This window comes from Pristis pectinata, chromosome 10 (genome assembly GCF_009764475.1).
Source record: "Pristis pectinata isolate sPriPec2 chromosome 10, sPriPec2.1.pri, whole genome shotgun sequence".
Taxonomy (NCBI): Eukaryota; Metazoa; Chordata; class Chondrichthyes; order Rhinopristiformes; family Pristidae; genus Pristis; species Pristis pectinata.
The window spans coordinates 11,910,097-11,925,486 of record NC_067414.1 but is presented as its reverse complement, the minus strand read 5'-3'; the positions used below and the strand labels follow the sequence as shown (position 1 = coordinate 11,925,486).

Below are 15,390 nucleotides of genomic sequence, written 5' to 3'. Positions count from 1 at the left end.
GAGGCAGGAAAAAAAGCAAACAGAACAGCAGTTTAAACAAGGTAAATGTTGGAGGTACACAAAACAAATATTTTAATTGGGGTGAAAAGGAAATATGGATAAAATTGCAATATGCATGAAGGAAAAATTGAGCCTTTATGCCGGTTGTCTGCAGGAGGTAAACCGTTGGAAGTACAGATGGAACCAAGAGCAACACAAAGTGTGGAAGGTGTAGGCCGTGTAACTCCTGAATAGCCATGAAGGTATCATGGCAATAAGGACAATAGATAAAGCAACTAATGCTGGTCGAAACAAGCACACAAGGATCACAGCCAGCTACACCACAGAAGAATGTTCACATAAAGGAGATCACCCTTCAGTCCATCACATCTGCACTGGTGTTTCCTCTGGGAGGTGCTTAAGCTAATTTCACCCTTCCTGTTTGCTCCCCATAAGCAATTTATTATTAATCACTGACAAAATAAATTATGTACGAGCTAACAACAGGCTTGCAAAATAAATTTCCCCAAAATTCCTCCAAGGATATACCAAAGTCTTCTAATTTTTGTAAACAAAATTAAAGCCCATTGGATTAAAAGGAGAGTTGCTCTGTAGATACGAGATTGACTACAGGACAGAAAGTAGCAAGTGGTGAACAGTTGTTATTCATACGAGAGAAAGCACACTGCTTCATTCTCCAAGTTCAATATCAGCACATGAATTCGAGTGTACAGGACATGAGATCAAAGTTTGCAATCGCTTTTTTTTTAATCCAGTACTTCCTATATTCCAGAAATGAACTGCAAATTTAGCTTTAGAAAGCATCTCCCAATTTGCAGAGCTATTGATAGGGTAACCATATAACACTGACAAAGGATCTGCATGGATTTTAGTAAGGCGTTTGACACGGTTCCACATGGTAGGCTTCTTCAGAAGGTCTGAGGGCATGGGATCCAGGGAAGCTTGCCCGTGTGGATTCAGAATTGGCTTGCCTGTAGAAAGCAGAGGGTTCTGGTGGAGGGGGTGCATTCAGATTGGAGGGCTGTGACTAGTGGTGTCCCACAAGGGTCGGTTCTGGGACCTCTACTTTTCGTGATATTTATTAATGACTTGGATGAGGGGGTAGGCGGGTGGGTTAGCAAGTTTGCAGATGACACAAAGGTCGGAGGTGTTGTGGATAGTGTGGAGAACTGTAGGAGATTGCAGAGGGATATTGATAGGATGCAGAGCTGGGCTGAGAAGTGGCAGATGCAGTTCAATCTGGAGAAGTGGGAGGTGGTACACTTTGGAAGGACAAACTCCAAGGCGGAGTACAAAGTTAATGGCAGGATTCTGGGTAGTGTGGAGGAGCAGAGGGATCTGGGGGTTCATATCCACAGATCACTGAAAGTTGCCTCGCAGGTGGATAGGGTAGTTAAGAAAGCTTATGGGATGTTAGCTTTCATAAGTCGTGGGATCGAGTTTAAGAGCCGTGAGGTAATGATGCAGCTCTACAAAACTCTGGTTAGACCACACTTGGAGTACTGTGTCCAGTTCTGGTCGCCTCATTATAGGAAGGATGTGGAGGCGTTGGAAAGGGTGCAGAAGAGATTTACCAGGATGCTGCCTGGTTTGGAGATTATGGATTATGAGGAGAGACTAAGGGAGCTAGGGCTTTACTCTTTGGAGAGAAGAAGGATGAGGGGAGACATGATAGAGGTATACAAAATATTAAGAGGAATAGATAGAGAAGACAGCCAGTGCCTCTTTCCCAGGGCACCAATGCTCAATACAAGAGGGCATGGCTTTAAAGTAATGGGTGGGAGGTTCAAGGGAGATATCAGAGGGAGGTTTTTCACCCAGAGGGTGGTTGGTGCATGGAATGCGTTGCCTGGGGTAGTGGTGGAGGCAGGTACTCTAGTCAGGTTCAAGAGATTGTTAGATAAGCATATGGAGGAATTTAAAATAGGGGGATATGTGGGAGGAAGGTTTAAAGGTCGCACAAACATGGTGGGCCGAAGGGCCTGTATTGTGCTTGTACTGTTCTGTGGTTCTATGGAAGGAGACCTTTCTCTTATTCAATCTCAAGATTTGGAGCTAACTTTTAAACAGGAACTGGTAATATGCTTAGAATAAAAAACATTGCAGGACTGCAGTGGAAATAGCATGGGGCTGCAACCATAGAGTACTACAGCATAGAAACAGGACCTTTGGCCCATCTAGTGCATGCCAACCCGATCTTCTGCCTGGTCCCATCTATCTGCACCCTGACCATGTCCCTCCAAACTCCTCCCATCCATGTACCTATTCAAACTTCTCTTAAATGTTACAATTGAACCCACATCTACCACTTCCTCTGGCAGCTCGTTCCACACTCGCACCACCCTCTGAGTGAAGAAGTTTCCCCTCAGATTCCCCTTTCACCCTAAACCTCCGACCTCTTGTCCTAGTCTCACCCAACTTGAGTGGGAAAAGCCCATATGCATTTCACCCTATCTATACCCCTTATAATTTTGTATACCTCTATAAGATCTCCCCTTATTCTCCTGCGCTCCAGTCCTAACCTATTCAACCTTTCCCTGTAACTCAGGTCATTAAGTCCTGGTAACATCCTTTTAAATTTTCTCTGCACTCTTTCAAGCTTATTGATATCTTTCCTGTAGGTAGGTGACCAGAACTGCAACATTATTCCAGATTCAGCCACACCACATAACATCCCAACTCCTGTACTCAGTGCCTTGATTTATGAAGGCCAAAGTGCCAAAAGCTCTCTTTACAACCCTACCTACCTGTGATGCCACTTTCAAGGAACTATGGATCTGTATTCCTTGGTCTTTTTGTTCTATTGCACACCTCAGTGCTCTACCATTCACTGTGTAAGTCTTACCCTGGTTTGTCTTCCCAAAATGCATCACCTCACACGTGTCTGCATTAAATTCCATCAGCCATTTTTCAGCCCATTTTCCTAGCTGGTCAAGATCACGCTGCAAGCTTTGATAGCCTTCCTCACTGTCCACTACGCTCCCAATCTTGGTGTCATCCACAAATTTGCTGATCCAGTTTACCACATTATCATCTAAGTCATTAATATAAATGATCAACAACAACAGACTCAGCACCAATCCCTGCAGCACACCACAGGCCTCCAGTCAGAGACAACCATCTACTACCACTCTCTGGCTTCTCCCGCTAAACTAACATTGAATCCAATTGGCTACTTCATCCTCAATGCCAAGTGACTTAACCTTCTGGACCAGCCTCCCACGCGGGACTTTGTCAAAGGCCTTGCTAAATTTCATGTAGGCAACGTCCACTGCCTTTCCTTCATCAACTTTCTTTATAGGATCCTCAAAAAATTCTATAATATTGGCTAGGCATGACCTACCATGCACTAGGCCACAATGACTATCCCTAATCAGGCCCTGTCTATCCAAGTACTTATACATCCTGTCACTTAGGATACCTTCCAATAATTATCCACGACTGATGTCAGGCTCACTGGCCTATAATTTCCTGGCTTATTCTTGGAGCCTTTCCAACGGAACAACATTACCCATCCTCCAGTTCTCTGGCACCTCACCTGTGGCTAAGGACGTTTTAAATATCTCTGCCAGGGCCCCTGCAATTTCTGCACTAGCCTCCCACAAGGTCCAAGGGGATAACCTGTCAGGCCCTGGGGATTTATCCACCTTAATTTGCCTCAAGACACCTCCTCTTCCGTAATCTGGATACAGTGCATGACTTCACTACTCTTTTGCCTCAGTTCTATTGTCTGTGTGTGTGTCTCCAGAGTAAATACAGATGCAAAAAATTCATTGAAGATCTCCCCCATCTCTTTCGGCTCCATGCATAGATGACCATGCTGATCTTCAAAAGGACCAATTTTGTCCCTATGGAAAGTGCTTTCAAAGTTAGCCAAATACCTTCCTTCTGCACAATAAAATCCCACGATTCATGCATCCTGCAACAGCCACACTACTTAAATTAGTTGGCTAAGTTACTAAAGCACATAATTCCTCAAATGGTTTCGGAACTTCTACATACAGTTTGGTGGGCAGGTAGGCCGATGTGTCATCCTTGCTCTTGACGATGTCATTACATTTATCCAAAGTCTGGAAGACAGTGAAGGTATCCCCGATGCTGTAGAGAGTAGCGAGATTCTTAGCTAGTAGCTTGCGTGTGGGAGGACCTGGTGAACTGCTTATCAGATCGGTCAATTGTTCTACCAACTTCTTCTGCTTTTCTTTCACGTCCACCTTAAGTTTCCAAGCAATAATGACATTAAAAAAACAAATTAATTGAGAACAATCTTCAAACAATGCTCTTTAATCTAAGTTTCATCATATTTTCTGGCATATTAAGTTACACTGCCTCACTTCACAATTCTTAACACTTCTCCTTGTGAGATCATGATAGCATGAGCCAAGACAACGGCAGCAGCTTTTATACATCATACATACGTCCCACACCCCACTCTACCTCCCCACACCGCTGCGCTATGGGTTTGCCTGTGAACCAGCAAGACACAAATGCCCTCCCAGGTTGGTGGGTTAATTGGCCACTGTAAATTGGCCCTAATGTGTAGGAGAGTGGTAGAATCTGAGGGAGAATTGATGAGAATGTGGCAAGAATAAAATGGGATCAGTGTAAATGGGTGCTTGATGGTCAGCACAGACTCTGTGGATAAAAAGAAAGCTATGCTGTATGGCTCTGTCATCAGGAACATAGTCACCATCTCTTACAGCTCTTATTTATTCAGCTCCCTTGCTAATAAGCTCCCTCCTCTACCCAGATGATGATTATCATGCAAATCTTATGTGACTCGAAGAAGATTTTCAAGCACGTTATCTTATCTTGTGACTGCTTATTCCTACCTGGGCAGCATTGCCCATCTCCATTCCTATTACAGTCCTTCTGTAGGCCAAAGCACCTGTACTGTGCTGTAGTGTTCTATATTAAACATTAATCACCAGCTGTGCCACCTCCAGATCTGGATAGCATCTTATCCTTATAGCCTCTATAAACCTGAAATACCCTAAAACTCAATCATATGTGCCCAGTCTGAATTGCCCTCAAACCTACATTGTTCCACAAGCTCCAATGTACATAATCCTCACCACTAAGCCCTCACCCTGCCCTGTTCTGCAGTTTCCCCTCAAGACCTTCTGACTCTAGCCTTTGGCGCAGCTCCCCCTCCCTTTGCTTCTTTTGAACAGTTAAGATTCCAGACATCAAGACTTGATATCCTGTTATCTGGAATCAGCTAGAAGAAAATTCATTTCCGGAATAGGACGCAGCTAGTGGTTAGATTAGTAGAGGGATGTGCTGTTTTGTTGGGGAAAGGGGTCACTAAAGATCAATGATCTTACTTTTTGAGTGACTTTAATGCAGGGTCGCAGTTAGCTCCAAGGAGGAGCCATAAAATCATACAGCACAAACAGGTGCTCTTGGCTCACCTTATCCATGCCGACTGTGATACTATCTATGCTAATTCCATTTGTCTGCATCAGGCCTGTATCCCTCGACACCTTTTCTATCTAACTACTTGTCCGAATGCCTTATAAACGTTGTAATTATATCTGCCTCTACCACCTCATTACAAATAACCAACACCCTTCATGTGAAAAACTTACCTCTCAGATCGCCTTCAAATTTCTCCCACCTCACCTTAAACCTACGCCCTCTAGTTCTAGACTCCCCTGCCCTGGGAAAAAGACTCTGATCATCTATCCCATCTATATGCATCATTTTATAAACCTCCATAAGGTCATCCCTCAGCCTCCTATGTTTAAGTGAGAAAAAACCCAACCTACCAATCTCCCCTCAGCACTACAGCCCTCAATTCCAGACAACATCCAGGTGAATCTTTGCTGCACTCCCTTTATTGCTACCACATCCTTCCTATAGTACAAAATATATTCCAAGTGCAGTCTAACCAATGTTTTGTACAGCTGCAATGTGATGTCCCAACTCTTATTCTCAATTCCCCAGCCTATACCATATGCCTTCTTCCCTACCCTAGCCACCTGTGTCACCATTCAATGACCACTCAAAAGAGCTGGTCATTGACTTCAGGAAAGGGGGCGGTGTACATGCACCTGTCTACATCAATGGTGCCGAGGTCGAGAGGGTTGAGAGCTTCAAGTTCCTATGAGTGAACATCACCAATAGCCTGTCCTGGTCAAATCACGTAGATGCCATGGCCAAGAAAGCTCACCAGCACCTCTACTTCCTCAGGAGGCTAAAGAAATTCGATATGTCCCCTTTGACACTCATCAACTTTTATCGATGCACCATGGAAAGCACCTCATCTGGATGCATCACGACTTGGTATGGTAACTGCTCTGCCCAGGACCGTAACAAACTGCAGAGAGTTGTGGACACAGCCCAGCGCGTCACAGAAACCAGCCTCCCCTCCATGGACTCTGTCTTTACCTCTCACTGCCTTGGTGAAACAGCCAGTGTAATCAAAGACCCCACCCACCCAGGTCATTCTCTTTTCTTGTCTCCCATCAGGCAGAAGATACAAGAGCCTGAGGGCACATACCACCAGGCTCAAGGACAGCTTCTATCCCACTGTGATAAGACTTTTGAACGGTTCCCTTATATGATGAGATGGACTCTTGACCTCACAATCTACCTTGTTGTGACCTTGCACCTTATTGTCTACCTGCACTGCACTTCATCTGTAGCTGTGACACTTTACTCTGTACTGTTATTGTTTTCAATGTAACTCCACTGTTTAATGAATTGACCTGTACGATCGGTATGCAAGACAAGTTTTGCACTGTACCTCACTACAAGTTACAATAATAAACCAATACCAATTTTCAGCAAGCTGTGGATTTGCATCCCAAGCTCCCTCTGTACATCAGCTCTTCTAAAGTCACAGAAAATATGACCAAAGAGGCTTTGAGGAGGATTTTTAAGATAGGTTGGGAAAAAACAAGGCAAAAGGTTTGTGGGCAGAATTTAGGCATGGCTAGCTGGGCAAGATGGCAAGTGGCTCTGGCACTGGTTTTGAGGAGAGGGGGTGGTGAGGGTGATAAAAGTTCAGTCACCTAAAGTGATATGGATGCAGGGTTAAGTAGGGAAGGTTGAAGGAGCAAGCCAAAAGAGATTTGTAGAAAAGCATAAAGGCAGCCCACTTCTCAAAAGTACTCGTGATCTCTTCCACAAACCACGCAGCATTGCAGAACCCAAGAGAAAATTTAATTGATCCATAGGCTGACAATTCACCATCATAATTCTCCAAAAGTCAAATGTTGGAAAACACTGCTTGCTTACTTTAAATAAAAACAGGAATTACTCGGAATATTCACCAGGTCAAGCAGCAACTGTGCAGAGAGAAACTGTCAACATTTCAGGTTGTTACGGACTCAGTGAAAGTCCCTTTAAGATAGAGAGTGTGTGTGTGTATGTGTGTGTGAGGCGTGCTTACGTCAATAGAAGATAAAGGACGTAATGACGTTGAAGAAGAAGAAGAAGAAGAAGAAGAAGAAGAGATTGTACCCCAGATTGACGAAATTTGTTCGAGATTCAATCCAAAGATTTTTGAGGGAGGTCTGATAAATTCTTTTTTAATTGGCTTGTGTGTGTGGAAACCAGCAGCAATGGATATTAAGGCATTTTTGGAGTCACCAACCCAAAAGGGATTGGAGGTGGCGAAAAAGGATGATCTAATAAAGATTGTTACAAGGCTAAACCTTACAGAAGTAAAGCAGTCTATGAGAAAGGCAGATATTCAGAGACTGATAGCTGGCCATTATGTGGAAAAGAAGGTGTTTGAGAAGGAAGTGTTAAAACAGTTTCCTGGCAGTGAAATAGCAATTTCTGAGGCACAGGTGCAGCTGGCAAAGATAGAGGCTGAACGAGAACAAAATAAATTAGAAGCTGAACGAGAGCAAAAGAGATTAGAGGCCGAACGAGAGCAAACCCAGTTAAAGATAGAAGCAGCCCTTTTGAAGAAAAAGAAGGAAGCTGGGCCCAATGCTTGCTTTCAGGCAATTAAAAATCAAAAAGGTTTAGGAGATGCTGTTAAAGATCAGTCCTTGCGAGAGGTCCCGGGTTCAAATCCCGGACGAGCCCCCAATTTTGTCACGAACCAGCAACAAAAGAAACACACTGAGCATGATTCAGTGTTAAAAACTATTTTATTAATCACTACTATTGATAATACGTAAAATAAAAGTAAAAATGTTAGTATGTTAGAATTCAAGAATGTTAAACCTCGAACGTTAACCCCAAAACTAAACTCTTCGTGTGTGTGTGTGTGACAAAGTCCAAAACTCCCAGTTCCTGAATGGTTCTTAAAGTTCAGTTCCGCAAGCCATAAGGTGAAACATGAGCAAGGGCTTCTTCAACAACCACCGTTGTCAGAAGATAAGACGTAGATGTAGAAAAACAGAGAGAGAGTAAATATGAAATCCAAATGTTCCACGATGGAACCCAAACGACACTCCAGTGTTTACTCGGTAGTGACTTCCTCACCCCGAAAAGCATCCGAATCGTGGTCGTCCACACACAAATACCTGTTTCCTTCTACAGGTCAGCAACAAAGTGAACTCCACCGGATTACTTCCAACTTCCATACATGGATTTCAGTGGCAGACACAGTTATTGTTTCTCATCCATCGATAGAGAACACTAGCAGGCTGGTGTCTCTCTCCCTTCTCTCTCTCTTCTTCTTCTTCTTCTTCTTCTTCTTCTTCAACGTCATTACGTCCTTTATCTTCTATTGACGTAAGCACGCCTCACACACACATACACACACACACTCTCTATCTTAAAGGGACTTTCACTGAGTCCGTAACAAGGTTGATAAGCTTTCTCGAAATTCTCATAAAACCTTATCGATCTGAAATATTGACCCTGTTTATCTCTCTGCAGATGCTGTCTGGGTTGCCGTGTGGTTTTGGTATGTACTGATATATTTTGGATTGTCAGCATCTGTGGTATTTTGCTTTTGTATATAGTATTGGTATTGGTTTATTATTGTCACTTGTACCGAGGTACAGTGAAAAACTTGTCTTGCATACTGATCGTACAGGTCAATTCATTACACAGTGCAGTTACATTGAGTCCATTGATGTAGGACAGGTAAAAACAATAACAGTACAGAGTAAAGTGTCACAGCTACAGAGAACTACTCCATTCAAAATGAAATCAGCACCACTATACAATATAGACATGGGGACAGGACTGCTTATAAAGAAAAGGAGAATCCCAATATTTTGCTACAAGGCTGAAATAGCATGTTCACAACATGCACATCCCCACTATTTTATTGATGGGTAAGTAATTATGGAGCAGAACAAAGCTACTTAAAGTTTAGAACCAATGTTAGGATGGCTTCATGGATATATTTTTTTAAACAAATGAAGGTGAGTAAAACCAGCAATATACAAAGCTGGTTAGAAATTACTGTAAAATAATTAGAGAGGAAAAATGCTCCAATTAGATTATTACAAAACACTCAGTATTCTCAATGTTATAATTAACTCACTATTTTACAACTGTAATTCCTTTTAAGTTACAAAATAGTAAAACGTCACTTAAGAGTGAAATCTACACGTGGTTGGCACAGTGGTGCAGCGAGCAGAGCTGCCATCTCACAGCTCCAGAAACCTGGGTTCGATCCTGACCTCAGGTGCTGCTGTGTGGAGTTTGCATGTTCTCCGTGACTGTGTGGTTTTCCTCCTACTTCCCAAAAGTGCGGGTCTGTAAATTGCCCCTAGTGTGTAGGTGAGTGGCAGAATCATGGGGAGATGAAGTTGATGGGAATGTGGGAAGCATACAATAGGTTACGGTAGGATTAGTATAAAGAAGGGTGCTTCAGCCTCAGCATGGAGCTAGTGGGCCAAAGGGCCCGTTTCAGTGCTGTCCTTCTCTACGATTCCATGAGCTGAGTTTAATCCAGATCTCTGGTGCCATCTGTGTGGAACTTCCCTGTGTCTGTTGTTACAGACTCAGTGAAAGTCCCTTTAAGATAGAGAGTGTGTGTGTATGTGTGTGTGGGGCGTGCTTACGTCAATAGAAGATAAAGGATGTAATGACGTTGTTGAAGAAGTTAGAAGAAGAAGAAAGAGAGAGAGAGAGAAGGGAGAGAGACACCAGCCTGCTTGTTTTCTCTATCGATGGATGAGAAACAATAACTGTGTTTGCCACTGAAAACCATGTATGGAAGTTGGAAGTAATCCGGTGGAGTTCACTTTGTTGCTGACCTGTAGAAGGAAATAGGTATTTGTGTGTGGACGACCACGGTTCGGATGCTTTTCGGGGTGAGGAAGTCACTACCGAGTAAACACTGGAGTGTCGTTTGGGGGTCCATCGTGGAACATTTGGATTTCGTATGTACTCTCTCTATGTTTTTCTACATCTACATCTTATCTTCAGACAACGGTGGTTGTTGAAGAAGCCCTTGCTCATGTTTCACCTTATGGCTTGCGGAACTGAACTTTAAGAACCATTCCGGAACTGGGAGTTTTGGACTTTGTCACACACACACACACACGAAGAGTTTAGTTTTGGGGTTAACGTTCGAGGTTTAACATTTTTGAATTCTAACATACTAACATTTTTACTTTTATTTTACGTATTATCATAAGTAGTGATTAATAAAATAGTTTTTAACACTAAATCATGCTCAGTGTGTTTCTTTTGTTGCTGGTTCGTGACACTGTGTGAGCTCTCCCCAGGTTCTTTGGTTTCTCCAACATCCCTAAGATGCGCTGGTTACTATAAAGCAACACTAGTACAGGTGGGTGGTAGGAGAATCATGGGGAAGTTAATGACATGTGTGAGAGAATGGATAAGGGAAATAAGTGGAAGGGGAAATGGGATTGATCTGATTGCCCCAAGAGCTAACATAGAATTGATGGAATGAATGGCTGCCTTCTATGTTGTAAGGAAATGCGAATGTATTAAAAACTGTAATCCATTGTTGAGCTTAAGAACAACCAACTGTACAACAAAAATTAGAAGGATTAAACACCTACACATACAGTTGTGTTTACTCAACAACCACCTTTCTTGTTTCAGATGTTCTTTAACTCATTATTTCTGAAACTAATCACACAAATCCAGAATGGTCCAAGTTTTCACATACCTTATTAGCAGCCACAAGTACTTTGTTCAAGAAACGTAGCCATTCAAAGATAAACACAGGCCTCTTCGCTTCAGTTATCTGTGCCAGGGCTTCCTCATTTAACAATAAACTGTGGGCCAGCTCCATCCCACTAAATAATTTCACCAGCAGCCTACAGTTCCCAGGAACAGTCTGACTGAGTGTGCAGCCTCCAGGAAGGTTTCCAGGATAATAATTCAGTCCTGTTTAAAAAAAATACAATTTAGATTATTGCTATTTAGATAATGCATTTTATAATGCCTGCCCAGAAAGAACAAGCTGAAAATTAAGAATATCTTCTTTAAAAATCTTTTCAGTTGGGCTTTACTTATCTGGCTGCAGTTTCAGATTAGTAAGCCTAAAGTAATGTAAATAAAGTACTGGGGCTTGTTTCTAGAGTAGAAAAGCAGAAAAGTTGTTCTGAACTTACTGCACCTTGGTTAAATCCTTGGTACACAGTTCTGCTTTCTAAATCATAAAAAGGATACAGAGGCATCGGAGAGAGTGCAAACAATATTCAAAAGGCCTTTTGGGGTTCTCTTCACACAAAGGGCAGTCCATATTTGACATTCTCTCCATCTCACTGCCCAACCCCCCACCCTATAAAGCTGTTAAGACTGCTGGGGGTCAAATCAATATTTCAAAACTGGAACCAATGTTCTTGTTTGGCAAAGGCATTAGGGGTTGTGGAATCAAGGCAGGAAGATTGATCGGACGTGACCAGACTGAGGGGTGAAACAAGTTCATGGGACTGATTGGCTTCCTCTTATAGCTGAAGATAAGGTTGTCTATAATCTTAATCATTTCTTGGCAATGTCATACCACTCAACAGACACTGATTAATGGTGACCTGGTTCCCTGAGTCAGCAAAGTAAATCATGCCTTTGAGGATTCCTGGTTTTCCAATACCCAGCGACTTCTGCAAGAAATAAACAGGAACGGACTGATCTCTGTAATGAAATTTAATCTAAACTCTCACCTTATTCTTCCTTAACAATTTTGCATTGATGACCTCTCTTCACTGGCTTCCCTACCAACGATGTGACCCAACAAGGAATAAACATCATGGAAAAAATAAATTGTGTGTAACTTGCCACTAAGAGAGTAAAATTAGTCACAAATAGAACAGAGCATCTGCTCAATATTCACCAAAAGTGAAACCCAGTTAAGTGGATAAACGTTAACTCTTTGTCTCCCCACAACTGCTGTTGAATACTTCCAAAACACTGTTGTCCATTTCAGGTATCCAGCATTCACAGTATTCTGCTTTTGTAAATTAATTGTCTGTCAAGAATAGGAAGCTTGGAACAGAACTTTTATGCAATAAGCAGATAATAGCTAGTATATCTAGGCTTCCTACAAGAAGGACTAAATGAGCTATGGACTTAGATATAATGTAGACTGTTATTACATGTGAAAGAGAAAACTGGCACAGGAATGAAAGACATTAGTAAATTATTTGTCTGTCAAAATAAGGTAAAAACTGTGGCTGATTAACAGAGAATAGGGTTAAATCCCACTCCTAAAACATGAGGACAAAATCTAGACTGACCTTCCAGTGCCATACTGCAGTAGTGCTATATTGCTAGAGATTCCAGTTTCTGATAGAAAGCACCCATCTGCATTCCCACATGCATGAAAAAGATCCTATACCATTATTTTGAAGAGTAGGGGAAGTTCTCTGGTTTCTTATCCAACATTTACCCTCAACTATCATCTAACATATAGAATAACTGATCATTATCACATTACTGTGTTGAGGACTTGCTCTTGCAAATTGACTGCTGTGCTTTCTACAGTAATGCAGTGACAATACTTCAAAATAAAACACTTCACTGATTGCATCAGGAGGTCAAAGTAGGTTTGTGATTGGATTTTTTTAAAATATGGGATGCAGATCTAATGTTCCAATTTAGAGCAATATTGCATGAGGGATACAGAGAAGACGTAGCTAGGATTGAACCCAGACAAGCAGTCCTGCACAGACCTGACAAGTGGTCTAGGAGTCACGATGACAAGTATCTAAGATGGCAGAGCCCTCAAAATTAAGCTTGCACATCAGCAATATATATTTAGCCCAAGAAAAGAAAAAAAATCCATGTTTAATTACAAACTGTGTTGCTTGACACCTTCTCCTTTACTACATTGTCATTTCTTTACTTTTAGCACCACTAGGACAATTTGAAGCAAGCAGCAACCAAAGCATCATATACCCACAAGGCAGTATTTCAATATATAGTACTCACTTTAAACATAGACATGTCAAAAGGCAATTTGAACACTATCTAATACTCAAATTTACAGAAGAAATTATTCTGCAATAATTGTACCCCATTATTCCATGGGGTACAATTCAGTAAAGTGTAAATTCAGCACTGCATCTGACAAAGATCAACGCAAAAATCAAAAGGTTTTGACTATTCCTTTAAGTAACAATGGTCAAATATTTGTGCATTGCCAAAGACTGTTCAGAAACAAAACTGTATAAAAAACTGAAATGTACAATCACAACTTAATGTGGAAGTTTAATGTGTTGCAGAAACAAAATTCTCACCTGATTGTAGGGAATGGCATGTGTCTGGATTCACTCCAGAGGTGGAGAAGCTCAATTGGAAATTCATATTGACATTATATTCAGCTCACATCATATCAACTGAATACAATCTTTTCATGACTTTGAAGTATACCAAGAATACTTAAGTAAAGTACAAGAGACTTTAAATAAAATGACTGAGAAAAACAAATGATTGATACATGCAGATTGCTTCTCTCAAGTTACTGACTACTTTCTACACAATTTGAAAGAAAATGCTCCCCTAATCAAAGGATTTTTTCAATAAATGTTCATTGGAAACAAGAATAAATCTTATAAATCAGGATGGGTGCCTAATGCATAAAATTATGCAAAACTTACTGGAAACCCTTGGTCTTCCTTCAAGTAGAATCCTACAATACAATACATGATCCACTGTGACAGATACTAAAACTATCCATCATTGAAACTTAATAGTCTGCACTGCCTTTGAAAGATGGCACATATTCAACTGCAGGGTAGAGTTCCAAACATTGCCATTTCTGAGATGTGAACTGTTACAGGTAATAAAGCATTGCTTATCACAGCTCAGCTACACTGGGTTGGTCAAATATATGATGGAATTGTGAATTCCAAAAGATTCTAGTAAAACTGTCAACAAGGGCAGCATTCCAAGTGAGGTCCAAAAAAGTGGTACAATAAAGTCTTTGGCATTGATGAAAGAGCATTTTACATTCCTGAAAGATTCTAGTTAATAATTTTAAGCATCACCAAGCAGGAGTCAGTGTAAAGCCTATACTGTCAAACACACACTCAAGCTACCAGTGTGATGCATATAGATCATAAGTTGGCCCTGCATCCCACAAATGAGTTTGCAGATGAATGACATTCATACTGATAGCTCAGAACATGATGGATGTTGCAGTAAACTCCATAATCCCTCAAGACTGCCAGACTATTCAAAGGCTATGCCTTAGCTGACACCCAATGGGCTTTTTCTGCTCTATTCTCGTGGGGGGGGGGGGGTGATGAGGAGGTAACCAAGAGCGCAAGTGAAAGGATGAGTAAATGGGTAGAGGTGAGTAAGGGCTGAGTCAAGGGACAGGTAAGGGGTTTGAGACGGGAAAAAAAAAGATGACAAGGATTGTGACGAAGCGATTGGGCTGGGGATGGTTATGGGCAAAGTGTCAGTGGGGTGAGAGTGAAGGCAGATACGAAGTAGCCCTAAATATGGAGGAGAGGGATAGGGAGAAGGAGCGTGGCGTGGGTAAGGTGGGGTGTTGGTGGGGGCTGCCGGGCGGGAGTAAACACGTCCCTCCAACTCAGGGGCAGTAGTTAATGGAGGTGGGGAGGGGGAGTGGTGATAGGTGTCCGGGCAGGGTAAGGGGGCTGGCTGTGTGCCAGAGCAGGGTAGGGTGAGTGTCTCGGCGAGCTGTGGGCGTGGGTGTCCCACCAGGTCCGGGGCCACAATCCCGGCCAACACCGGGCCGGGCCGCGCCGCCGCCTCTCCTCCTCTTCCGCCGGCCCAGCTACTCACCATTCTCCGGGGACAACCCGCCTCCAAAGCCGAGGCGTGAGAGAAGGTTCCGGGGAGGGGGGGGAGGAGGAGGAGGAGGGTGGGTCAACGCGCCGGGGCCGCCGCCGATCACCGCCGCCGACACTCGACACTCTGCCCGCAGCTCACTACCGGCATTAGCAGCGCGTCTCCGCCGGCGTCCGCGGGCCCCAGCGCCGCGCACGCGCGCACAAGCCCTGCGTCCGCCGGCGTGCGCGC

The 15,390-nt window shown here is 42.8% G+C and overlaps 1 protein-coding gene across 1 annotated transcript in view; it reads right to left on the bottom strand.

Annotated features, from left to right (window-relative positions):
- The window catches only part of heatr5b (HEAT repeat containing 5B), a 120,749-nt gene extending 105,379 nt beyond the window's left edge, over nt 1-15,370 (bottom strand). The window contains 3 exon segments of the mRNA XM_052024517.1: nt 4,003-4,214; nt 11,066-11,286; nt 15,154-15,370. Of these exon segments, the coding sequence (XP_051880477.1) occupies nt 4,003-4,214; nt 11,066-11,191 (338 nt within the window). The 5' untranslated portion in view covers nt 11,192-11,286; nt 15,154-15,370.
- Nucleotides 15,371-15,390: the final 20 nt, after the last annotated feature.